The sequence below is a fragment of the Scyliorhinus torazame genome, chromosome 4, assembly GCF_047496885.1.
Source record: "Scyliorhinus torazame isolate Kashiwa2021f chromosome 4, sScyTor2.1, whole genome shotgun sequence".
In the NCBI taxonomy this organism is placed as follows: Eukaryota; Metazoa; Chordata; class Chondrichthyes; order Carcharhiniformes; family Scyliorhinidae; genus Scyliorhinus; species Scyliorhinus torazame.
The window spans coordinates 77,246,542-77,258,966 of NC_092710.1; the positions used below are offsets into that span (position 1 = coordinate 77,246,542).

Genomic DNA, 12,425 nt, shown 5'->3' on the forward strand with positions numbered 1-12,425 from the left:
GCCCCTCTCTCTCTGTCGCTGCCTCTCTCTCTCTCTCTCTCTCTCTGTCGCTGCCCCTCTCTCTCTCTGTCGCTGCCCCTCTCTCTCTCTGTCGCTGCCCCTCTCTCTCTCTGTCGCTGCCCCTCTCTCTCCTCACTCTCTCTGTCGCTGCCCCTCTCTCTCCTCACTCTCTCAGTCGCTGCCTCTCTCTCCTCACTCTCTCAGTCGCTGCCTCTCTCTCCTCACTCTCTCACTCGCTGCCTCTCTCTCTCACTCGCTGCCTCTCTCTCTCACTCGCTGCCTCTCTCTCTCACTCGCTGCCTCTCTCTCTCACTCGCTGCCTCTCTCTCTCACTCGCTGCCTCTCTCTCTCACTCGCTGCCTCTCTCTCTCACTCGCTGCCTCTCTCTCTCACTCGCTGCCTCTCTCTCTCACTCGCTGCCTCTCTCTCTCACTCGCTGCCTCTCTCTCTCACTCGCTGCCTCTCTCTCTCACTCGCTGCCTCTCTCTCTCACTCGCTGCCTCTCTCTCTCACTCGCTGCCTCTCTCTCTCACTCGCTGCCTCTCTCTCTCACTCGCTGCCTCTCTCTCTCACTCGCTGCCTCTCTCTCTCACTCGCTGCCTCTCTCTCTCAGTCGCTGCCTCTCTCTCTCAGTCGCTGCCTCTCTCTCTCAGTCGCTGCCTCTCTCTCTCAGTCGCTGCCTCTCTCTCAGTCGCTGCCTCTCTCTCTCAGTCGCTGCCTCTCTCTCTCAGTCGCTGCCTCTCTCTCTCAGTCGCTGCCTCTCTCTCTCAGTCGCTGCCTCTCTCTCTCAGTCGCTGCCTCTCTCTCTCAGTCGCTGCCTCTCTCTCAGTCGCTGCCTCTCTCTCTCAGTCGCTGCCTCTCTGTCGCTGCCCCCCTCTCTCTCTGTCGCTGCCCCCCTCTCTCTCTGTCGCTGCCCCTCTCTCTCTCTCTCTGTCGCTGCCCCCCTCTCTCTCTGTCGCTGCCCCTCTCTCTCTCTCTCTGTCGCTGCCCCTCTCTCTCTCTCTCTCTGTCGCTGCCCCTCTCTCTCTCTCGGTCGCTGCCTCTCTCTCTCTCTGACGCTGCCCCTCTCTCTCAGTCGCTGCCTCTCTCTCTCAGTCGCTGCCTCTCTCTCTCTCTCTGCCTCTCTCTCTCTCTCTCCCTGTCGCTGCCCCTCTCTCTCTGTCGCTGCCTCTCTGTCGCTGCCCCTCTCTCTCTCTCTCTCTCTCGGTCGCTGCCTCTCTGTCGCTGCCTCTCTCTCTCTCTCCCTGTCGCTGCCCCTCTCTCTGTCTCTGTCGCTGCCTCTCTCTCTGTCTCTGTCGCTGCCTCTCTCTCTCTCTCTCTGTCGCTGCCCCTCTCTCTCTCTCTCTGTCGCTGTCTCGCTCGCTCTCTGTCGCTGCCACTCTCTCTCGGTCGCTGTCACTGCCCCTCTCTCTCTTGCTCTCGCTCTCCTTCGTCTCTCTTCCCTTTTTCTCCCCCTCGCTGCCTCAGGCTCCCCCTCGCTGCCTCAGGCTCCCCCTCGCTGCCTCAGGCTCCCCCTCGCTGCCTCAGGCTCCCCCTCGCTGCCTCAGGCTCCCCCTCGCTGCCTCAGGCTCCCCCTCGCTGCCTCAGGCTCCCCCTCGCTGCCTCAGGCTCCCCCTCGCTGCCTCAGGCTCCCCCTCGCTGCCTCAGGCTCCCCCTCGCTGCCTCAGGCTCCCCCTCGCTGCCTCAGGCTCCCCCTCGCTGCCTCAGGCTCCCCCTCGCTGCCCCAGGCTCCCCCTCGCTGCCCCAGGCTCCCCCTCGCTGCCCCAGGCTCCCCCTCGCTGCCCCAGGCTCCCCCTCGCTGCCCCAGGCTCCCCCTCGCTGCCCCAGGCTCCCCCTCGCTGCCCCAGGCTCCCCCTCGCTGCCCCAGGCTCCCCCTCGCTGCCCCAGGCTCCCCCTCGCTGCCCCAGGCTCCCCCTCGCTGCCCCAGGCTCCCCCTCGCTGCCCCAGGCTCCCCCTCGCTGCCCCAGACTCCCCCTCGCTGCCCCAGGCTCTCCCTCGCTGCCCCAGGCTCTCCCTCGCTGCCTCAGGCTCTCCCTCGCTGCCTCAGACTCTCCCTCGCTGCCTCAGACTCTCCCTCGCTGCCTCAGACTCTCCCTCGCTGCCTCAGACTCTCCCTCGCTGCCTCAGACTCTCCCTCGCTGCCTCAGACTCCCCCTCAATGCCCCAGACTCTCCCTCGCTGCCTCAGACTCTCCCTCGCTGCCTCAGACTCCCCCTCGCTGCCTCAGACTCCCCCTCGCTGCCTCAGACTCCCCCTCGCTGCCTCAGACTCTCCCTCGCTGCCTCAGACTCTCCCTCGCTGCCTCAGACTCTCCCTCGCTGCCTCAGATTCTCCCTCGCTGCCTCAGATTCCACCTCGCTCCCCCAGACTCTCCCTCGCTGACTCAGACTCCTTCTCTATCTAATTGTATTTCTTGTTTCTCATGTGTTACAGGGCTGATGCCTCGAGCAGTGGTTGTGATCGGTGCTGGGATCAGTGGCCTGGCAGCCTGCCTGCGCCTGAGCAGTGCTGCCAATGTGTCCAAGGTAGAGAGCAGCCGGCCTAGTAAAACATTCAGAGGCAAAGCACCAGTGACATTACTGAGGGACGGAGCTAGGGCTACGGCAACACATTCGCACCTTTGCCGCCCTCTTCACTGCTGCTCAAAGCAGATTGCTTTTCCTGACATTGGGTTGAGAGTGTGTTGGTTGAGGGGTAAATACGAACACAAGACACCTGGAAGCTTCTCCGGGCTTTTCGCTGATATCGATGAGATCGTCTGTGCACAACTTGAAGGGAGAGGCAAGGCCTCAGTTCAACATCTCAATCAAAAAGCTGCAACAATGACAGTGCAGCACTCCCTCAGCACTGACCCTCTGACAGTGCAGCACTCCCTCAGTACTGACCCTCTGACAGTGCAGCACTCCCTCAGTACTGGCACTCTGACAGTGCAGCGCTCCCTCAGTAGTGACACTCTGACAGTGCAGCACTCCCTCAGTACTGACCCACTGACAGTGCAGCACTCCCTCAGCACTGACCCTCTGACAGTGCAGCACTCCCTCAGTACTGACCCTCTGACAGTGCAGCACTCCCTCAGTACTGACCCTCTGACAGTGCAGCACTCCCTCAGTACTGACCCTCTGACAGTGCAGCACTCCCTCAGAACTGACCCTCTGACAGTGCAGCACTCCCTCAGTACTGACCCTCTGACAGTGCAGCATTCCCTCAGTACTGACCCTCTGACAGTGCAGCACTCCCTCAATACTGACCCTCTGACAGTGCAGCACTCCCTCAGTACTGACCCTCTGACAGTGCAGCACTCCCTCAGTACTGATCCTCTGAAAGTGCAGCGCTCCCTCAGTAATGCCCCTCTGACAGTGCAGCATTCCCTCAGTACTGACCCTCTGACAGTGCAGCACTCCCTCAGTACTGATCCTCTGACAGTGCAACCCTCCCTCAGTACTGACCCTCTGACAGTGCAGCATTCCCTCAGCACTGACCCTCTGACAGTGCAGCACTCCCTCAGTACTGACCCTCCAACAGTGCAGCACTCCCTCAGTACTGACCATCTGACAGTGCAGCACACCTTCAGTACTGACCCTCTGACAGGGCAGCACTCCCTCAGTACTGACCCTCTGACAGTGCAGCACTCCCTCAGTACTGACCCTCTGACAGTGCAGCGCTCCCTCAGTACTGATCCTCTGACGGTGCAGTACTCCCTCAGTACTGACCCTCAGTGCAGCACTCCCTCAGTACTGACCCTCTGACAGTGCAGCATTCCCTCAGCACTGACCCTCTGACAGTGCAGCACTCCCTCAGTACTGACCCTCCAACAGTGCAGCACTCCCTCAGTACTGACCATCTGACAGTGCAGCACACCTTCAGTACTGACCCTCTGACAGGGCAGCACTCCCTCAGTACTGACCCTCTGACAGTGCAGCACTCCCTCAGTACTGACCCTCTGACAGTGCAGCGCTCCCTCAGTACTGATCCTCTGACGGTGCAGTACTCCCTCAGTACTGACCCTCAGTGCAGCACTCCCTCAGTACTGACCCTCTGACAGTGCAGCATTCCCTCAGCACTGACCCTCTGACAGTGCAGCATTCCCTCAGCACTGACCCTCTGACAGTGCAGCATTCCCTCAGCACTGACCCTCTGACAGTGCAGGACTCCGTCAGCACTGAGCCTCTGACAGTGCAGCACTGCCTCAGTACTGACTCTCTCACAATGCAGCACTCCCTCAGCACTGACCCTCTGACTGTGCAGCATTCCCTCTCACAGTGCAGGATTCCGTCAGCTCTGACCCTCTGACAGTGCAGGACTCGCTCAGCACTGACCCTCTGACAGTGCAGGACTCGCTCAGCACTGACCCTCTGACAGTGCAGGACTCGCTCAGCACTGACCCTCTGACAGTGCAGGACTCGCTCAGCACTGACCCTCTGACAGTGCAGGACTCGCTCAGCACTGACTCTCTGACAGTGCAGCATTCCCTCATACTGACCCTGTGACAGTGCAGCACTCCCTCAGTACTGACCCTCTGACAGTGCAGCACCCTCAGTACTGACCCTCTGACAGTTCTGCACCCCATCAGTACTTACCCTCTGACAGTGCAGCACTCCCTCAGTACTGACCCTCTGACAGTTCAGCGCTCCCTCAGTACTGACCCTCTGACAGTGCAGCGGCTCAGTACTGACCCTCTGACAGTGCAACACACCCTCAGTACTGACCCTGTGACAGTGCAGCGCTCCCTCAATACTGACCCTCTGACAGTTCTGCACCCCATCAGTACTGACCCTCTGACAGTGCACTACTCCCTCAGCACTGACCCTCTGACAGTGCACTACTCCCTCAGCTCTGACCCTCTGACAGTGCAGCTCTCCCTCAGTACTGACCTTCTGACAGTGCAGCACTCCCTCAGTACTGACCCTCTGACAATGCAGCACTCCCTCAGTACTGACCCTTTGACAATGCAGCACTCCCTCAGTCCCGACCCACAGACAGTGCAGCACTCCCTCAGTACTGACTCTCTCACAGTGCAGCACTCCCTCAGTACTGACCCTCTGACAGTGCAGCACTCCCTCAGTACTGACCCTCTGACTGTGCAACACCCTCAGTACTGACCCTCTGACAGTGCAGCACTCCCTCAGTACAGACCCTGTGACAGTGCAGCGCTCCCTCAGTACTAACCTTCTCACAATGCAACGCTCCCTCAATACTGACCCTCTGACAGTTCTGCACCCCATCAGTACTTACCCTCTGACAGTGCAGCACTCCCTCAGTACTGACTCTGTGATGATGCAGCACTCCCTCAGTACTGACTCTCTGACAGTGCAGCACTCCCTCAGCTCTGACCCTCTGACAGTGCAGCGCTCCCTCAGTACTGACGTTCCGACAGTGCAGCTCTACCTCAGTACTGACTCTCTGACAGTGCAACACACCCTCAGTACTGACCCTCTGACTGTGCAGCACTCCCTCAGTACTGACCCTGTGACAGTGCAACGCTCCCTCAGTACTGACCCTCTAACAGTGCAGCACTCCCTCAGTACTGACCATCTTACAGTGCAGCACACCTTCAGTACTGACCCTCTGACAGGGCAGCACTCCCTCAGTACTGACCCTCTGACAGTGCAGCACTCCCTCAGTACTGACCCTCTGACAGTGCAGCGCTCCCTCAGTACTGATCCTCTGACAGTGCAGTACTCCCTCAGTACTGACCCTCAGTGCAGCACTCCCTCAGTACTGACCCTCTGACAGTGCGGCACTCCCTCATTACTGACCCTCTGACAGTGCAGCGCTCCCTCAGTACTGACCCTCTGACAGTGCAGCACTCCCTCAGTACTGACCCTCTGACAGTGCAGCATTCCGTCAGCACTGACCCTCTGACAGTGCAGCACTCCCTCAGTACCGACCCTCTGGCAGTGCAGCACTCCGTCAGTCCCGACCCTCTGACAGTGCAGCATTCCCTCTGACAGTGCAGGACTCCGTCAGCTCTGACCCTCTGACAGTGCAGCATTCCCTTAGTACTGACCCTCTGACAGTGCAGGACTCCGTCAGCACTGAGCCTCTGACAGTGCAGCACTGCCTCAGTACTGACTCTCAATGCAGCACTCCCTCAGTACTGACCCTCTGACAGTGCAGCGCTCCCTCAGTACTGACGTTCCTACAGTGCAGCACACCCTCAGTACTGACCCTCAGATTGTGCAGCACTCCCTCTGTACTGACCCTCTGACAGTGCAGCACTCCCTCAGTACTGACCCTCTGACTGTGCAGCATTCCCTCAGCACTGACCCTCTGACAGTGCAGCATTCCCTCAGCACTGACCCTCTGACAGTGCAGCATTCCCTCTGACAGTGCAGCATTCCCTCAGTACTGACCCTCTGACAGTGCAGCACTCCCTCAGTACTGACCCTCTGACAATGCAGCACTCCCTCAGTACTGACCCTTTGACAATGCAGCACTCCCTCAGTCCCGACCCACAGACAGTGCAGCACTCCCTCAGTACTGACTCTCTCACAGTGCAGCACTCCCTCAGTACTGACCCTCTGACAGTGCAGCACTCCCTCAGTACTGACCCTCTGACTGTGCAGCACTCCCTCAGTACAGACCCTGTGACAGTGCAGCGCTCCCTCAGTACTAACCTTCTCACAATGCAACGCTCCCTCAATACTGACCCTCTGACAGTTCTGCACCCCATCAGTACTTACCCTCTGACAGTGCAGCATTCCCTCGGACAGTGCAGGACTCCGTCAGCTCTGACCCTCTGACAATGCAGCATTCCCTCAGTACTGACTCTCTCACAGTGTAGCACTCCCTCAGTACTGACCCTGTGACAGTGCAGCGCTCCCTCAGTACTGACCCTCTGACAGGTCTGCACTCCTTCAGGACTGACCATCTGACCGTGCAGCACTCCCTCAGTACTGACCCTGTGACAATGCAGCACTCCCTCAGTACTGACTCTTTGACAGTGCAGCACTCCCCTCAGTACGGACTCCTCTGACAGTGCAGCACTCCCTCAGTACTGACTCTTTGACAGTGCAGCAGTCCCTCAGTACTGACCCTCTGACAGTGCAGCACTCTCTCAGTACTAACCCTCTGACAATGCAACGCTCCCTCAGTACTGACTCTCTGACAGTGCAGCGTTCCCTCAGTACTGACCCCCTGACAGTGCAGCGCGCCCTCACTACTGTCCCTTTGACAGTGTGGCACTCCCTCAGTCATGACCCTCTGACAGTGCAGCACTCCCTCAGCATTGACCCTGTGACAGTGCAGCGCTCCCTCAGTACTGACCCTCTGACAGTGCAGCACTCCCTCAGCATTGACCCTCTGACAGTGCAGCACTCCCTCAGTACTGACCCTCTGACAGTGCAGCACTCCCTCAGTTCTGACCCTCTGACAGTGCAGCACTCCCTCAGTACTGACCCTTTGACAGTGCAGCGCTCCCTCAGTACTGACCCTCTGACAGTGCAGCACTCCCTCAGCATTGACCCTCTGACAGTGCAGCACTCCCTCAGTACTGACCCTCTGACAGTGCAGCACTCCCTCAGTTCTGACCCTCTGACAGTGCAGCACTCCGTCAGTGCAGCACTAACTCAGTACTGACCCTCCAGGTTCACATTTCCAGTGCCAAAAACAAGTAGTTATATTCTAAATCGTATTTGGAGTCTAAATAACTCTCAAGCTGGTAGTTGGAATGGCAGAAACTAAGAACAGGAAAATTACATTGTGATGAAGTTTTTAATCAATCACTAATTCAATCATACCATCTCCCTCCCCTGTCCGTCTCTGTCTCTCTGGAATCTCGCTCACTCTCTCTCTCTCGCTCTCTTCCCCGCTCTTTCTCTCGCTCTGCCTCTCTCTCTCACATCCCACTGCCTCACTCTCCCTCTTTCTCTCCCGACGCACCTCCCTCCACTGATCCACCCCCTCTCTGACACAACCCCCTCACTGTCACTCCCTCCTGTCTCTCTGGCGCCCACTGCCCCCCCCTCTGGCGCCCACTGCCCCCCCCTCTGGCGCCCACTGCCCCCCCCTCTGGCGCCCACTGCCCCCCCCTCTGGCGCCCACTGCCCCCCCCTCTGGCGCCCACTGCCCCCCCCTCTGGCGCCCACTGCCCCCCCCTCTGGCGCCCACTGCCCCCCTCTCTGGCGCCCACTGCCCCCCTCTCTGGCGCCCACTGCCTCCCTCTCTGGCGCCCACTGCCCCCCTCTCTGGCGCCCACTGCCCCCCTCTCTGGCGCCCACTGCCCCCCTCTCTGGCGCCCACCGCCCCCCCTCTCTGGCGCCCACCGCCCCCCCTCTCTGGCGCCCACCGCCCCCCCTCTCTGGCGCACACCGCCCCCCCTCTCTGGCGCCCACCGCCCCCCCTCTCTGGCGCCCACCGCCCCCCCTCTCTGGCGCCCACCGCCCCCCCCTCTCTGGCGCCCACCGCCCCCCCTCTCTGGCGCCCACCGCCCCCCCTCTCTGGCGCCCACCGCCCCCCCTCTCTGGCGCCCACCGCCCCCCCTCTCTGGCGCCCACCGCCCCCCCTCTCTGGCGCCCACCGCCCCCCCTCTCTGGCGCCCACCGCCCCCCCCTCTCTGGCGCCCACCGCCCCCCCTCTCTGGCGCCCACCGCCCCCCCTCTCTGGCGCCCACCGCCCCCCCCTCTCTGGCGCCCACCGCCCCCCCTCTCTGGCGCCCACCGCCCCCCCTCTCTGGCGCCCACCGCCCCCCCTCTCTGGCGCCCACCGCCCCCCCTCTCTGGCACCCACCGCCCCCCCTCTCTGGCGCCCACCGCCCCCCCTCTCTGGCACCCACCGCCCCCCCTCTCTGGCACCCACCGCCCCCCCTCTCTGGCACCCACCGCCCCCCCTCTCTGGCACCCACCGCCCCCCCTCTCTGGCACCCACCGCCCCCCCTCTCTGGCACCCACCGCCCCCCCTCTCTGGCACCCACCGCCCCCCCTCTCTGGCACCCACCGCCCCCCCTCTCTGGCACCCACCGCCCCCCCTCTCTGGCACCCACCGCCCCCCCTCTCTGGCACCCACCGCCCCCCCTCTCTGGCACCCACCGCCCCCCCTCTCTGGCACCCACCGCCCCCCCCTCTCTGGCACCCACCGCCCCCCCCTCTCTGGCACCCACCGCCCCCCCTCTCTGGCACCCACCGCCCCCCCTCTCTGGCACCCACCGCCCCCCCTCTCTGGCACCCACCGCCCCCCCTCTCTGGCACCCACCGCCCCCCCTCTCTGGCACCCACCGCCCCCCCTCTCTGGCACCCACCGCCCCCCCTCTCTGGCACCCACCGCCCCCCCCTCTCTGGCACCCACCGCCCCCCCCTCTCTGGCACCCACCGCCCCCCCTCTCTGGCACCCACCGCCCCCCCTCTCTGGCACCCACCGCCCCCCCTCTCTGGCACCCACCGCCCCCCCTCTCTGGCACCCACCGCCCCCCCTCTCTGGCACCCACCGCCCCCCCTCTCTGGCACCCACCGCCCCCCCTCTCTGGCACCCACCGCCCCCCCTCTCTGGCACCCACCGCCCCCCCTCTCTGGCGCCCACCGCCCCCCCCTCTCTGGCGCCCACCGCCCCCCCTCTCTGGCGCCCACCGCCCCCCCTCTCTGGCGCCCACCGCCCCCCCTCTCTGGCGCCCACCGCCCCCCCTCTCTGGCGCCCACCGCCCCCCCTCTCTGGCGCCCACCGCCCCCCCCTCTCTGGCGCCCACCGCCCCCCCTCTCTGGCGCCCACCGCCCCCCCTCTCTGGCGCCCACCGCCCCCCCTCTCTGGCGCCCACCGCCCCCCCTCTCTGGCGCCCACCGCCCCCCCTCTCTGGCGCCCACCGCCCCCCCTCTCTGGCGCCCACCGCCCCCCCTCTCTGGCGCCCACCGCCCCCCCTCTCTGGCGCCCACCGCCCCCCCTCTCTGGCGCCCACCGCCCCCCCTCTCTGGCACCCACCGCCCCCCCTCTCTGGCACCCACCGCCCCCCCCTCTCTGGCACCCACCGCCCCCCCTCTCTGGCACCCACCGCCCCCCCTCTCTGGCACCCACCGCCCCCCCTCTCTGGCACCCACCGCCCCCCCTCTCTGGCACCCACCGCCCCCCCTCTCTGGCACCCACCGCCCCCCCTCTCTGGCACCCACCGCCCCCCCTCTCTGGCACCCACCGCCCCCCCTCTCTGGCACCCACCGCCCCCCCTCTCTGGCACCCACCGCCCCCCCTCTCTGGCACCCACCGCCCCCCCTCTCTGGCACCCACCGCCCCCCCTCTCTGGCACCCACCGCCCCCCCCTCTCTGGCACCCACCGCCCCCCCTCTCTGGCACCCACCGCCCCCCCTCTCTGGCACCCACCGCCCCCCCTCTCTGGCACCCACCGCCCCCCCTCTCTGGCACCCACCGCCCCCCCTCTCTGGCACCCACCGCCCCCCCCTCTCTGGCACCCACCGCCCCCCCTCTCTGGCACCCACCGCCCCCCCTCTCTGGCACCCACCGCCCCCCCTCTCTGGCACCCACCGCCCCCCCTCTCTGGCACCCACCGCCCCCCCTCTCTGGCACCCACCGCCCCCCCTCTCTGACGAGCCCCCCGCTTGTCACCGCACCCCCGGGTCTGTCACCGGACTTCTCTGTCTCCCCCTCCTTGTCTCGGTCTCCCCGTCCCTTGCTCTGTCTTTCCCTCTGTCTCACTCTCTCATATCTCCCTCCCTCTGTCTCACTCTCTCTCTCTCACATCTCCAGATCATCCTGTTGGAAGCAAGTGGTCACCTTGGAGGTTGGCTGCAGACTACACGGACACAGGAAGGGGCCATCTTCGAGCATGGACCAAGAGGAGTCAGACCAATGGGAATAGCGGGAAAGAACACACTCCAGATGGTGAGGGAACTAGACCTGCAGCCTAGGGGTTTAGGGTGGTTTATATATAGAACAACAGATACCCAGGAGTGAGTTACAGACTGGAATCTAATCGAGGGGTTCGGGTGGTTTATATACAGAATAACAGATACCCGGGAGTGAGTTACAGACTGGAATCTAATCGAGGGGTTTGAAGTGGTTCATATATAGAATAACAGATACCCAGGAGTGAGTTACAGACTGGAATCTAATCGAGGGGTTCGGGGTGGTTTATATATAGAACAACAGATACCCAGGAGTGAGTTACAGACTTGAACCTATTCGAGGGGTTCGGGTGGTTTATATATAGAACAACAGATACCCAGGAGTGAGTTACAGACTGGAATCTAATCGAGGGGTTCGGGGTGGTTTATATATAGAACAACAGATACCCGGGAGTGAGTTACAGACTGGAATCTAATCGAGGGGTTCGGGGTGGTTTATGTATAGAATAACAGATACCCGGGAGTGAGTTACAGACTGGAATCTAATCGAGGGGTTCGGGGTGGTTTATATACAGAATAACAGATACCCAGGAGTGAGTTACAGACTGGAATCTAATAGAGGGGTTTGGGTGGTTTATATATAGAATAACAGATACCCGGGAGTGAGTTACAGACTGGAATCTAATCGAGGGGTTCAGGTCGGTTTATATATAGAATAACAGATACCCGGGAGTGAGTTACAGACTGGAATCTAATCGAGGGGTTCGGGGTGGTTTATATATAGAACAACAGATACCCAGGAGTGAGTTACAGCCTGGAATCTAATCGAGGGGTTTAGGGTGGTTTATATATAGAACAACAGATACCCAGGAGTGAGTTACAGACTGGAATCTAATCGAGGGGTTCGGGGTGGTTTATATATAGAACAACAGATACCCGAGAGTGAGTTACAGCCTGGAATCTAATAGAGGGGTTCGGGGTGGTTTATATATAGAACAACAGATACCCGAGAGTGAGTTACAGCCTGGAATCTAATCGAGGGGTTTAGGGTGGTTTATATATAGAATAACAGATACCCAGGAGTGAGTTACAGACTGGAATCTAATTGAGGGGTTCGGGGTGGTTTATATATAGAACAACAGATACCCGAGAGTGAGTTACAGCCTGGAATCTAATCGAGGGGTTCGGGTGGTTTATATACAGAACAACAGATACCCAGGAGTGAGTTACAGACTGGAATCTAATCGAGGGGTTTGGGCTGGTTTATATATAGAATAACAGATACCAGGGAGAGAGTTACAGACTGGAATCGAATCGAGGGGTTTGGGGTGGTTTATATATAGAATAACAGATACCCAGGAGTGAGTTACAGACTGGAATCTAATCGAGGGGTTTGGGCTGGTTTATATATAGAATAACAGATACCCAGGAGTGAGGTACAGACTGGAATCTAATAGAGGGGTTTGGGGTGGTTTATATACAGAATAACAGATACCCGGGAGTGAGTTACAGACTGGAATCTAATCGAGGGGTTTGGGGTGGTTTATATATTGAACAACAGATACACAGGAGTGAGTTACAGACTGGAATCTAATCGAGGGGTTTGGGGTGGTTTATATATTGAACAACAGATACACAGGAGTG

The 12,425-nt window shown here is 61.1% G+C and overlaps 1 protein-coding gene across 2 annotated transcripts in view; it reads left to right on the top strand.

Annotated features, from left to right (window-relative positions):
* LOC140410314 (protoporphyrinogen oxidase-like) overlaps positions 1-12,425 on the top strand; it is a 135,078-nt gene that overhangs the window by 57,786 nt on the left and 64,867 nt on the right. For both annotated transcript variants that reach the window (XM_072498304.1, XM_072498305.1), the window contains exons 2-3: positions 2,434-2,525; positions 10,684-10,818. In XM_072498304.1, coding sequence (XP_072354405.1) covers positions 2,439-2,525; positions 10,684-10,818 — 222 coding nt within the window. In that variant the 5' untranslated portion in view covers positions 2,434-2,438. The remainder of the gene's footprint in view (positions 1-2,433; positions 2,526-10,683; positions 10,819-12,425) is intronic.